Source organism: Ptychodera flava, chromosome 20 (assembly GCF_041260155.1).
Source record: "Ptychodera flava strain L36383 chromosome 20, AS_Pfla_20210202, whole genome shotgun sequence".
NCBI classification, from domain to species: domain Eukaryota; kingdom Metazoa; phylum Hemichordata; class Enteropneusta; family Ptychoderidae; genus Ptychodera; species Ptychodera flava.
This window is the reverse complement of record NC_091947.1, coordinates 27,773,383-27,787,777: the sequence shown is the minus strand read 5'-3', so window position 1 is coordinate 27,787,777 and position 14,395 is coordinate 27,773,383. Positions and strand designations below refer to the sequence as shown.

The window sequence follows — 14,395 nt, the reverse complement described above, 5'->3', positions numbered from 1 at the left end:
CTAACTAACCCTAACCGTAAAAAGTCTGTGATGGTCTTCATTTGCTTGATTTTGTGTCGGGTGAAGCACAGTGGGCGCCAGAAATTGGGGTTAGCTGACCAAATTGTCGGAACGGAGCGAGCGAAGTTCCGACAATTTTGTCAGCTAACCCCAATTCCTGGCCCCCACTGTACTTCACCCGATACAAAAACTAAGCATGCAGTCGGAGATTGTGACAGTGATTTGAAGAAAGTGCAAATTTATATTATTTTAACCTTATTAGTTAGTCAGTGCCGCAATTACGGGGCGTCTGTGTTTTGTGTACGGCGATTTTGACGTCATCAGTTTGTGGCTATACCACTTGTAAAATTATGCCCAAATTCAACCCGTGACCTCGTGAGAGAGGGACTGTGATAGAGGGACTGTGCCGTGATCGAGCACATCGACAAGCGATAGTGCAATACCCGTGTCGGCCATGGCAGAGACTAGCTGCAGTACAGTAGCTCGAGGTTTTGCCTGGGTATACTCGTACTGCAGCTAGGCAGAGACAAATGTGATAGATCGGTTCCTGCGGCAACGCGGCGATCAGTACTTCGCAATCCTTGCAGTGGTGTAGCCAGCAAGTTCAAAACCAGTTACCCGTGCTATTATCAAATCACCGGAGGAGTCTCCAACTTCACATTCAACATCGCGGCCTCAGAAAACTACTCTTAACAGCGTCTTTCTTCTGTGCACCACCGTGTTTCATTCACCGTAGATCTGACAGCGGCAAGCTTACTCGGACTCTGATTAGTCTAATTTCGCGTACAATTTTAAAGTTTCAGTCATTGTAATTTTTATTACAATCGATCTTGTTACTCTAAATACCAATTTTGTTCACACGTATTTGAAATATGTAAGATTTCTGTCCGAAAACGTCTTTGTTTGCGTATGTTTTTGTTGTCTAGTCGAGACACAGGGTACACGGGCTTGTTGTTTATTTGTGTCTGTGTTTGTTTGTGTGTATGTGTTTGTGTTTGTTTATTTGTTATTTTTAATAAAATAACAGCGAAAAGCTGTTTTGTTAATATTTGTCAATAAAGAGCAGTTTATTTGTTTATTTGTTTGTTTATTTATTTGTTTGTTTGTTTGTTGATACGTATTTCCGATGGTTAGGGTTAGGGTTAGGCTTAAGTTAGGGTTAGGGTTAGGGTTAGGGTTAGGCTTAAGTTAGGGTTAGGGTTAGGGTTAGGCTTAAGTTAGGGTTAGGGTTAGGGTTAGGCTTATTCACTCCCTCTATATGTCTCAATATATAGAGGGAGTGAATAAGCCTAACCCTAACCCTAACCCTACGGGAGTGAATAAGCCTAACCCTAACCCTAACCCTAACTTAAGCCTAACCCTAACCCTAACCCTAACCCTAACTTAAGCCTAACCCTAACCCTAACCATCGGAAATACGTATCAACAAACAAACAAACAAACAAACAAATAAATAAACAAACAAATAAACAAATAAACTGCTCTTTATTGACAAATATTAACAAAACAGCTTTTCGCTGTTATTTTATTAAAAATAACATATAAACAAACACAAACATACACACAAACAAACAGACACAAATAAAAAACAAGCCCGTGTACCCTGTGGTCGAGATGGAAATACAGTGACATAGTGAACTCTGTACCCTGCATCAAATATTTGCATATGAATAATAGAAAGTTTCCCTTGGCCAATCAGTGAGCTCACAGCTGATGAAAAGTTCATTGACAGCATATCAATGCACACTATATAGAATCTATATGCAAACAGGCTGTGTCGTGATTACCTGTTTTTTTCGACAACGATTGACAAAATTGGTGAACATATGTAATAATAACAGAACCCCATGGCCTTGGAGGGCACTCTGTGAAGTTCCGAAGGTATTTCCCGAGGGATACGGTGTATTCTGCCGCCAGTACTTTTCCGAGCGAAGCGAGGCCATATTATTTAGAAGTATACTACACACGGATTGTACAATACCTTAGTCCAAGCTTAGTCAAAGCTTATATGAAGCTTGGTGCAGATGCTAAGTACAATGGTGAGCGTAACGACCTTAATTTAAGACTGGTTTGCCCACGATTCGTTGAAGCTTATCCTTGCACACCTTTGTTGAACCTTAGGCAACTAACCTTTATTAAAGCTTAAACTTAAAAATCTTGTTCCAAGCTTGGGCAGTAAACCTTGGGCCGAACTTTACGGATAAGCTTTTTATCATCCTCGTTTCTACTGTAGCTTTTGGGTCACTTGACCCAACATTTGACCTATAAAAGCAGTGTTCTCCCTGAATAAGGTAACAGGGGCGTGGCGCCCTCTTGTAAATTCCGAGCGCCCCCTTGCCAGAAATGAAAAAGATTATCTTTTTTGAAACATAAAACAATAAAATGTACGGGGAAAAAAGTTGACAGTGATTTACAAGCAAAATGCGAGCGTGAGCCTCGATCCTGCAGACTGCAAACGTAATTCTCATCGATCTTGCAAATCTCGCGAGTTTGTGATGTCATCCGAGATCATAAGCCCATGTGCAACTCATCGAAGGCAGCCATATTTGCATGGCTCAGTCCGCAATGTTACGTTAGCCACGGTCACTCCATAGGGACCGTGCATTAGGTAACCGACTTAGCTGAGTAAACATGGCAAGGAGCTTGAGGGTAACCAAGGACAGTGAGAGTACACTGAAGTTTTTATAGGAGGTTAGAATTTCGTTTGTGTATTCCTTCCCAAAGCAAAACAACCTAATGTTAGGCTCGGTCGGACGTGTATGAGGATGAGAACACGTGAGTGTTACGGTGATAATTTTGACATCGATGAATAAATGTATGTCTCTAGACTCGCTATGTTTTCGTTTTCAAAAAATGTAATCTTCATTGAAATCCGTGAACTGTAATAAAAGTTATGGAACACTGTTTCAGATCTCTTTTCCTTTGAGTTTTTATACAAAAAAAAAATGCTCCGCAAGCCTGAGTTTTATGGTCACCGTGATAATTTTGACATCGATGAATAAATGTATGTCTCTCGCTATGTTTTCGTTTTCAAAAAATGTAATCTTCATAATTGAAATCAGTGAACTGTAATAAAAGTTATGAAACCCTGTCTCAGATCTCCTTTCCTTAAGAGTTTTTATACGAAAAAAATCTGAAAAAAATACTCCCCAAGTGCCACCAAATAACACCATTTTAATCTCTGTTTTCAATAAACACGAATGTGTAACCGTTGAAATATGTTTGCGTTGAGACCGACATCGCGACAGGAACACTTACGCTTAACGCCCGGTGCTTTTCAATTTCATGTCGTCTGCACAGCGGAAGAACATTGCGGCTTGATCGACTGCATCACGACTTTTATGAATTAACCGCTATATGACAAGTTTCTTGTTGACAAGTTTTAATACCGATGTACTGAATTATATCGAGTATAGCCTTAAATGAGCCACAAAAATCCGACTACACTTCTGAAAATACACGACGGCGAAGAGATGCACACACCAAACCTTACGATTCATGCTCAGAAAGTTCGTGATCCTGTTCCTTGTAAGATTTTGACACAAATCATATTACTAGGTAAAGATACTCCCAAAAAGACAAACTTTAATGTAGGTCGTTTAAACAAGTTTAGTCATATTTAGGCAAGCCAACGACAAAAAAGAGCAGACGATGTAAATACCTTTGAAATGATTTATTCGTATATTGCAACAAACTGTACACAGTATAGAGTATACAAGTTACGAAGCTGTACTCACTTCAAGTTTTCACTAATCTGCTCACAAAATCCTTTCTGAGATGATAAATTCGGCATATGGGACGTGTAAGGAAGGGCATGGATAATTCTTGAAGATGAACTGACTGTCACATCTACTATTAAACGTAAATCCACATTGCATTCGTACGTAGAGGCCGTACATCTGCAGATTTACCTCCGGGCGGCGGGGAGTTGCACGAGGTCTAATTTGACCGGATTTTGGTCGGCCTTGTAACTTTCATGAAGGGCTGTGAGTATTTTTCGGAGTTGAAAAATTACTCTCTTTACGCACTCCAGCCTACGTTTCACATTTAATGCGGTACTTCAAACAAATAGGCCTATTAGCATCCTTCATATTATGAAAACCCGGATTGACATCTTTATAATTAAACTGTTTAATGTGAAAGTTTACCACAACCACCCAGTGAAGTGGAATGGCCCAAAAGCGGAATAATATCAACAAGTGAAACGGTTACCATCACTACTTCGTAACCAACTTTCTACATATGAGTACAGCGCGAATAATGAATAAGAAAGGGCACATGTCTATTGATTTCGAATCAAATATCGGAATGGCGCCGGGCAAATGATCATAACCAATGTATGCATGAATGATAAAGAGGTTATTACACATAATGTGTCCGCATTTTGGACAAATCACTCGAATACAACGCGATATCGACCAAACTGCGTGTCTGCGTTTTCCCGGCCATACGTAAAGCTCTGTTGTTTGTCCTTAGGTGAAGGTTAAAATGCCAAGCTTCACTAAAGCTTAATCCCAGGTAGGCTTAATTTAAGATTTGGCAATAACCCTGTTCCAAGCTTTGGAGACAATCCTTATCTCAAGATTTGCAAACAAGATGGATTAATCTTTATCGACAACAAGCTTGGCCGAAGAGCATTGGCGAACCTTCACCCAAGCTTAGAGTACCGCCAAGCTTGGACTAAGGTACTGCACAATCGCGTGTGTATAGTAAAGCTCACGAATCCACTCATACGAGCTATTTTGTATCCAAGTATGCACTTGACTGTCTGTTGGTTTTATATATAAAGACTTGGTGGTTACATCCAGTCAAGTCTGATGAACAGATGGCAATACCAATTTCGTGTAATGTCACGGGGTCAACATTCTGTAGCAAACACATGAATGTTAATTTGTCTGCAATATTATCCAATATGGCCTCAGGGTGCAGTTTATTTACTCTGACATGCCAACACTGAATTAATTCATAGATAGCACAGTGACAACTTACTGTTGTTGCTTACCTGTTTGTTTTGCAACACCATCCAACAAAATAGCAATATGACTATTATGACCATTCCAGTTATTTTTGTATCTTAAGCTTTATATTTTTGATGTGTAAGCTATTATTCAGGCAAGATTTCATCAAATTGATGTCAAAAGTTGGACGATAAAATAAAATGTAATACACAACTGCATATATTGGCAGTGGCTACGATTTCCTGCACTCTGATGTCTGTGTGATAGTGAAGGTATTGTAGGTGGAAAGTCTTTGCAATGGTAACCTACGCGCTCAGAATTGGAGAATGTTGTTATATCTGAAGTATTAATTATAAACGACATATACCGTTCTCTAGTCCCATGGCCAAAAACCATCGTCGCTTGGTGGGCTGTTCAGCTCTGGGACTATTCGCCCCATAGACGAGTGTACAGAAGCAAGAAACAACCCAAGTCTGGAAACAGAATGGCTATAAAAACCACGCCATGTCACATTCCGTGTCCGATTTTACTGTGAAAATTAGCAAGTTCATCTATCATGTAACCGTTGATCGTTCCCTATCATTCTCAAAATTCATACCTGGTACTTAATTTGCTTCAAAAACGCTCGTTTCGTGTGATTTTCGGCCGAATTCGACGGACACGTCGCTAAAACATAAGCGTGAGCAACATTCCGGTCACCTCACAGTGGACGTTGGGCACCTCCACTTTACTGACGTTAGCGCCGCGTACCCATGAGGGGTGACTGGAAGGTTGTTCATGCCTTATGTTTTGGCGACGTGTGTCTTCTGAACTCGGCCGAAAATCACACGAAAATTCATACCTGATACTTCATCTGCTTACAAAATGCTCATTTCCTGTGATTTTCGGCCGAGTTCGAGAGACATCTGGCCAAAACATAAGCGTGAGCAACATTCCAGTCATCCCTCATGGGTAGGCAGCGCCAACGTCAGTAAAGTGGAGTTACCCAAGAGGTGACCGGAATGTTGCTCACCTTCAGGTTTTGGCGAGGTGTCTGTCGAATTCGGCCGAAAATCACACGAAACGAGCGTTTTTGAATCAGATAAAGTATCAGGTATGAAATTTCAGAATGATAGGGAACGATCGACGGTTGCATGATAGATGAACTTGCTAATTTTCACAGTGAAATTGGACACGGAATGTGACATGGTTTTTAGAGCCATTCTGTTTCCAGACTTGGGTTGTTTCGCGCTTCTGCACACTCGTCTATGGGGCGAATAGTCCCAGAGCTGAATAGCCCACCAAGAGACTGTGCAAAAACTTAAACTTTTGACATTTCCTGACTTGTCTCTCTGTCTCACAAATTGATTTTTCGCAAGACAATAGCGTGGACATCAATGACGACATTGCGGGAGTGTAACGGACTCTTTTTTATTTGTTACATATAGATAATAACTGACCAACCAGAGGATCAAAGTAAGCCAACGGATCTCGATGAACATCGCCGACGTGTACTGCTAGTGCGTCCTCGTGACCGTGACCCTGGTTACCGACATGGCACATGGTTCAGAAGTCAATTCGAACACAAGATGTGTAAACTAGGAAACAGAGGTATTTACACGATGCAGATACTTTGATGGAGATGTCTGTATGTCTGCCTATACTTACCTATTTAGTTGCCATTATACGTACAAGATTAACTGCGCGTGCGTAACCACATTGAGAGTAACAATTTGTCTCTAAATATCTGTATGGGAGGACAGATGGCATGGCACGGGTGGACGAGTATCAAGCTCTTTTCTCAGTATCATTGATGATTTTTCTTTACTGTTAACTTTTTCAAGGTCGATCGATCGTTCTCCTGTCTGTCGGGGGAGGAATCAAGACGATAATAGAAGTCGCACATGCTGTCAACCACGAGAACACAATACCCGTTGTACTGTTCAAAGGATCGGGTGGCGCCACAGACTTTATAGTGGATATCCGTAAGCTTACCCGTAGGTAAGTCCCCGGAAGTACTTACACCCGTGGCCACTTTAGTGTTGATTAAGCCTGTCTGGTGCAAGCAGAAATTCTGTTTGTATAAACGAAACAAAGTGGTGATCGGTGCTAATAAATGTAAGGTTCACTATCGGCACCCCACTGTTAGGATTGAGATAACGTTCTACTAAAATGTCTCGCCTGCCCAATTCAAATCGATCACAACACTGCACTGTAGACACGCTGTAAGTCTGCACTCCGACAATGAACATCAATAACAACAATCGCGAATATCATAGGGGCAAATTATAAGAGATTGTGGTGGCAATCCGGCACCTAGCGAGGTATCACGAGGAGCTTACAAAGAAACAAGCAAGCGTTTTAAGATAAGCGTGGAGGGAGCCAGAAAAGTTTGGAAGAGATGTACATGTATCAGGACAAGTTCCCTTCAACCGGGATGAGAAAAGTGTCGTTCATATGGTTACACACATGTGAATACATGTACATGTAAAATGCTACCCCGACTGTACTTTACTCTTACCTTTTCTCTCGTACCAAGTGAAATTGGAGTACGTTTATTCACAGTTTGTAGGAAAGAAACATGGCTTAGTGCAAGTGAATGTTTATTTCGAAAGTTTTGCAGTCAAGACGGGCGATGTCTGTAATTTAATCGCTAACATTTTCAAATTGTCATTTTCTCAATTCCCGCGTCTGAACAGAGTCTGAACACGACACTTGCGATACACGCTGTAGTATCGTTGGTATTCATTCACTGCAATATTGAAATCGGCACAAAATGTGTGATGTTTTCTAACACTGTCTACATTTGAAACACATGAATTTTAGCAGATACTGAGTACTGATAGGGCAAATGCTGTGGTCAACATCATTTGTATACAGTGTATTTTATAATCACTCCCTAATTTCAGGCTAATCGGCGTGTCCATGGGGTACCGATAGTAGGATCATTATCACCACTGATACAGGGTAAAGTAACCGTTTTATCACCCTTCTGCAGACAGAATTTCTGCTTTGTACCAGACTGGCTTGATCAACACTAAAGTGGCCACGGGTGTATTACATGCCTCGATGTGAGTGCAAATCAGTGCACTGATTTGAATAGGAACATCCAGGGACTTAGCGGGCTGGGGAACGATGTACTGACCGGTTTCCATGGTTACCCCGTCCAGTGAGGCCCTTGACGTTTTCGACTTCAAAGTAGACGCTTTACGCCAGATGTAAAATATCCATGCGCGCACTGGTATTTTGACTTTCGTTAAAATCTGCAGTCTGATGCTGGTCCATTATGGGAAAATTGTTTGAAAATGCCCTGCATGTAACTAAATGTCATATAGCATTAACTGTGAAGAGGCATTTAATAAAAACATTATTACCTGAATACATGGGTTTATGTGCCTCAGAGCAGGAGACAATGTGCCCTCATGGCGTCGGGCAAATTGTCACCTGCTCTCGGGCACATAAACCCATGTACTCAGGCAATATAATATTTAATGATCCCTTGCCATACAAATGTGTACTATTTCACAACTCTGTAAAATCGGCGAGTGAATTTGCATACTACTGTTTCAAAATCGCAACTCGTGTAGGCATCAATTACCAATTAAGCATTTTCTGCAGCTCTGTAAAACATTTATGTACCCTATCCTGGTCCAACATTACTTTCTCCAGTGGAGACATCGGTGAAAGCGACAGGAAAACACTGCAAAAGCAATTTAGAAAAAAAATGAATCATGAGAGACCAATTCCTGACGACCTATGGCAATATATTTTCCAAATAATAGAGAAAAGCAGCATGGTAAGTTTGATCTATTCTCATTATCATGTTGACATTGGCTGGTCTGTTTTTGGTAAGTTGTAAACGCCGTAACTGAGCATCGGGCAAGCAATATAGTCCAGCTTATATTTGCGGAGATAACAGCATGGACGTTTGATGCTTGAATGTATGTTTGTCATACAAAAACAGATTGCCATTGCCAGAGTTTGTTTCAGTATTCCCTGAAACACTTCTGAGGGAAGGTGAACAAGAAGCTTTAAATCATTTCAATCATTTATTTCTTGATACTTTTGACGAAGTGACAGAGATAATCCGATGAACTAGATGTGGTCATATGCATGCAGAACATGATGGGTACACATTAAACAAACGCGCTCAAGAAAATAATTATTTCATTGATGGCGCTCTTTCAAGATGCCGTTTGTATTTGTTGGTTATCAAACTGGTGTCACTATGAGTGATCTAAAACAATCGTTTAAAAGTAAACATCTGAGGTTCTTTGTCAGGAAAACACCGTCTTATTATCGAAGTTCATCGCCTAGCGTGTTTTTAAAATTTATAACTATGCTGTTTTCATCCAATCCGTCAATTTAAATCAAAACTGCAGTACCCACAATTACCACTAAGAGTGCACTGTTTTCAAGTGTGTATATAGGGAGTACATAACTCTCTATATATATACGTGTGTCTGATAAGTTATAATAAACTTCTACATACTGTTAATGTTTCGTATTAAGATTCAAGTCTACTATCCAAACGTATCCTTGGAAACTGTAGAGAATGATGTACGTGAAGCAATAACCAAAGCTCGTATTGAGAGTGAGTATTGTTTGTTTTCTGTAATCATTTAGTGATGATTATCAATTAGGGGTGCACCATTGCATAGCTGGAGGCTCTCAGAGAAATGGTTTTGGTAGACAATTTTCAAGTCTAAACCCTGACACATTTTGGACTAGAAAAGACTGGTTATAATGAAAAAAATCTAAACATTCAAACTCATAATTTGGCATGCGATCTAGGCGTTCCGAGACATAAAAGTAAATTTAAATATCTGGACAGGACACGACAGTATTTAATTTTATCGTAAAACAGAAGCATTCAAGGACGTTTTACGGTAAATTGTGAAAAAAGTTTTTGATGTGAAAAGTGTTATTTCATCAAATCACAATAATGCAACGTTTGCAGTAATACTTAATATTATTATGATTTAAATATAGCATCCTTGTATAATAACAGGGATTTATTTATTTATTTATTTATTTCAGGTGACTTGTATAGAGGCAAATCTGATATTAGTGCGTGTACACTGCGTATGGTTGTCACACTGAAGGATGTTATTTCCAAAATGTCAAAGAGATCAGAAAGGAAGGTAGGTGATAATGTGGACATTTCTTTTTGTTCATTATTTCAAAAGAGTTCAGTAATCATTAGAAAACGGCTTCAAACACCAACGGGCTTTTCAAAGAAGTTTACTTCATCTTTTGTTCAAAAATAGTTTAGTGTAATGATAGAGTGAATTTCATCGTTGAGTTATGAACGTGACTATACTCGCTATATGGAGACTGGTTTCTCATGAAGTGTAAAAGGCGTTGGCGAACCTCGTTTAAATCGCTATGTGATCAGTCTTTTCGCACTTCTTCGATATAAAGGCTTGCATAATGATTAATGTCACACGATGCGCATATTTGAAATAATAAGTGATGATTCCTCACATTAGGCGAAAAAGAAAGAGTTCCAGGAAACGTTACGTATGATTGAAGCACTACGCAATGAAGAGATGGAATTTCTGGAAAAACGGTTCAATCTGCAAAAATATTTGGATCAAATAATTCTGGATAACGATCTGTATAAGATGGTTGGTATCTTAGATTCACAGTATCTTGTCTAATTATTTAAATCAATCTGCACGTCTGCTTTCTGTTGATTATTTGTCGTTGAATTTGTCAAAGTAAATAATATATCTGATACTGACGTGCTTGCATCCTGCAATCCTCAGACAGATCGAGCACTGTACTTTCCAATAGGGATATATATATATATATATAATATATATATATATATATATATATATATATATATATATATATATATATATATATATATATATATATATATATATATATATATATATATATATATATATATATATATATATATATATATATATATATATATATATATATATATATATGTAGTGTGCAATTGCACTCCGTTGGTACCGTATTTTAGAAGCCTACTACTGGTCAAGTGAATCGTGTTATTTATATACCTAAGACATGCATAAAAATTGCTCGTAAAAGACACAGCCGTGCATATATGATCATATGCGCAAAAAGAAAACAAAATGCTGAGAAACCGTCTTACTGACGAAGTTAATGAAGGTTGCAGAGACTGCACTGCTTCATCGTTCAAAATTAAATCTCGAGTCTTGCAAGATTTTAAAATTTCTTTTAAGGCCAAATATTTATTTATTTAAATCACAGGACAAAGACAATGGTGACGATGATGAAGACTGGCCGCACCCATTGGATGAAAAGTTGAAGAAAATCATTGACACCTATTACAAGCCGCAATACAAAAAGAGTGGGTACAATCTTACGACTATTATATGAGAACAGAAAGACTTGGAATTTTGATCGTAGTTACCGCCGAAATTGCCGTAATTATAAATATACCCTGATTATTTGTCGCAAAGAAATCAAATAGACGTAAGGTGTTGAATTTCAAAATAGAATACAAGACCTTTTTGTGTATTTCAATGCTTCGATGATTTCAAAACAATGTTTACGAATATAATATAGTAGTCTCGCACATAAAAAATATCGCTCAGTGCAGGCGGACTTTGAAGACACGTCCTCACGTCATTCTGATGTCTTTGTTTAAGCAATAGCAAGAACCAGCAGTCAGAATATCAACATGCCAGGAGATGCCAACCAGAACGGGCCGTCATATCGTGATTTGTTCCTGTGGGCAATACAAACAAAGCGGTAGGTGTACACGCAATTTAAAATAGTATTTATAACACGCCACATGCTCATTCTGTGTCGCGAATTCGCCAGAATACGTCACATGACGAGAAAACAGTAAACACCTATTGCCTGGTCACGAGGGCTATAGCGCCCGTCTATTACCCCGAGGGGCCGTGTGTTACCAGAAACACGCCGCTATTCCCCGAAGCCGTAGGCCGAGGGGTATAGCGATGTGTTTCTGGTAACACGTGGCCACAAAGGGTAATAGACGAGCGCTATAGCCCGAACAAAGACCAGGCTATAGGTGTTTTATAACACACCACATGCTCATGTTGTATTGTTATATATTTTTTAATGTGCTTTGATATTTTGCAACAACGTCAGCAGAGGGCATTTTTGAAAGGCTATTTCCCTAGGGAATTAGCCCTGACCAAACTTGGAAAAGTGCCCGGTCACGTGACCGTAGTGTCGTCTGCAGCTTTGTAACAATTGCGGGTGACTTGAACATGATGTGCGTCCGGGATAGGTGACGACACATTCTCTAAAACAGATTTTTCCAACACATTCCAACAGCGTACGGAAAAGATTAAAGTGCAACTAAGGATGTCACTAGGTATGCTTAGAATATTTTTTGAAAGAAAGTGGTACCACGTACAACTGAAACCGCTGTGGAAACATCGCCCAGTAAACTTGTCACAATGGATTGTTGAGGTGCAAAATATCAAAACACGTTAAAAACTATATAACAATAAAACATGAGCATATGGTGTGTTATAAAACACCTCTAGCCTGGTCTTTATTCAGGCTATAGTGCTCGTCTATTACCCCTTGTGGCCGTGTGTTACGAGAAACACATTGCTATACCCCCCGGCCTTCGGCCTCGAACAATAGGATGTACACGGCTCCTCGGGGTAATAAACGGGCGCTATAGCCCTCATGACCAGGCAATAGGTGTTTAATATGAATTCAAGCCCCGCTCGATATACTAAGTAGAACTATTATATTCTAATTAATTAATATTATAACACGTCACATGATCATTCCGTGTAGGCCTACTCATTCGCCGGAATACATCACGTGACGGGAAAATATATACGTCTAGTCCCGACAGAATCGACAAGAGGGTATATTTTGAAAAACAATTTCCTTAGGAAAATAGTTTTGACCAAATTTGGGAAAGTCCCCGGTCACGTGACCGTAGTGTCGTCTGCAACTTTGAAACAACTTGATACCGGGTGATGAGCGCCCGGGATGAGCGACGAGCTACTCTCTAAAACAGAAAGTTTTTCCATACAGCGTAGGAACTTCAACAGCTCATCGACGAAAAATATTCAAGAGCAACAAAGGATGTTTGCTTTAGGATATTTTTTGGAAGAAAGAAGTACTACTGTTACCACTGTGGAGAAATCACCATGTAAACTTTTCACAGTGGATCGTTGTGGTGCATAATATCAAAACACTTTAAAAACCATAACAAAATACAACATAAGTGTGTGGCTTGTTATAAAACATCTAGAACCTTGTCTTTATTCGGGCTTAGCGCCCGTTTATCATTATCCCTCATGGTCGTGTATTACCTGAAACACATCGCTATACCCCTCGACCTACGTATACGGCCTCGGGGAATAACGATTTGTTTCTGGTAAGGCAGGGCCCCTTGGGGTAATAAAAGGGCGTAATAGCCTTCATGACCAGGTAATAGGTGTTTATAAGAGTATATTAATCTGTTATTAGTTTCGACCTTGCGGATTTTGCCTTCAAGAAGCTAACTGATCCTATCATGACATCACTGGTCGTCAGCTACGCTCTCAAAACTGTGGCGGAGAAACTTCCACAAAGAGAACATATGAAAAAAGAAGAGTACAGTGCCCTCTCAAGGTAATTACTTGTGAACAAAATGTCGAATCTTATGATAACAGAAATCAAATAATTTGTATAATAGGGTCTGTGGTATTTCAAGGGTTTACATGCCCGAGGTAAAGAAGTTACCTATGTGAGGAAACACGGGTGCATCCGCCACTATTGTAACAATCGAAACTATTTTTATTGCCTCCATGAGGTGATAGCATACATACGGATCTAATTCCTCAGTGGGTTACTAAGTCACACATTGACAACATGTGCGTGACTTGTTGGCCCTTGAACTCGGCACAGAGACAACGTACTTTCGACGTAAATATGCAAAAAAGATACTTCAAGAGAATGTCAGTTAATTTGACAAGTCCGTACAATTTCAAGACATGGCGATTCGGAATTGCGTATAATTCGATGTATCATGTGTATTCACAACAATCGATGCACGAACAGTCTTTCTGTTTCCACCATTGGCAGGGAATATGAGGTTAAAGGGGAGAAAATCGTGTCCATAGCATATTCGCAGTCAAGGTTAGATGCAAATGGATTGCTTCGAGATCCACATAAAGACTGGCGAAAGTTTACATGTTTAGATATGGCCATTAAGGCTAAAGCTAAGGTAATGTATGTATGTATGTATGTATGTATGTATGTATGTATGTATGTATGTATGTATGTATGTATGTCTGTCTGTCTGTCTGTCTGTCTATATGTATGTATCGTTCTATCTATCGTTCTATCTATCGTCTGTCTACCTGTGTCTGTCTGTCCGTTGTGTGTTTGTTTGTCTGCCTGTCCGTTGGTCTGTAATATATTTCTGTTTGTTTAGCTAGCGTTTTGTGTATCTATCTCTCTGCCTAC

General features: G+C 39.6%; 2 protein-coding genes across 2 annotated transcripts in view; one reads left to right on the top strand and one right to left on the bottom strand.

Moving 5' to 3' along the window:
- LOC139120482 (insulin-like growth factor-binding protein 7) overlaps positions 1-14,395 on the bottom strand; it is a 200,108-nt gene that overhangs the window by 16,188 nt on the left and 169,525 nt on the right. The window lies entirely within an intron of this gene.
- Positions 8,844-14,395, top strand: part of LOC139120478 (transient receptor potential cation channel subfamily M member 8-like) — a 32,451-nt gene continuing 26,899 nt past the window's right edge. Inside the window, exons 1-7 of the mRNA XM_070684932.1 lie at positions 8,844-9,530; positions 9,977-10,080; positions 10,429-10,566; positions 11,195-11,294; positions 11,596-11,698; positions 13,415-13,558; positions 14,012-14,153. Of these exons, the coding sequence (XP_070541033.1) occupies positions 9,434-9,530; positions 9,977-10,080; positions 10,429-10,566; positions 11,195-11,294; positions 11,596-11,698; positions 13,415-13,558; positions 14,012-14,153 (828 nt within the window). The 5' untranslated portion in view covers positions 8,844-9,433. The remainder of the gene's footprint in view (positions 9,531-9,976; positions 10,081-10,428; positions 10,567-11,194; positions 11,295-11,595; positions 11,699-13,414; positions 13,559-14,011; positions 14,154-14,395) is intronic.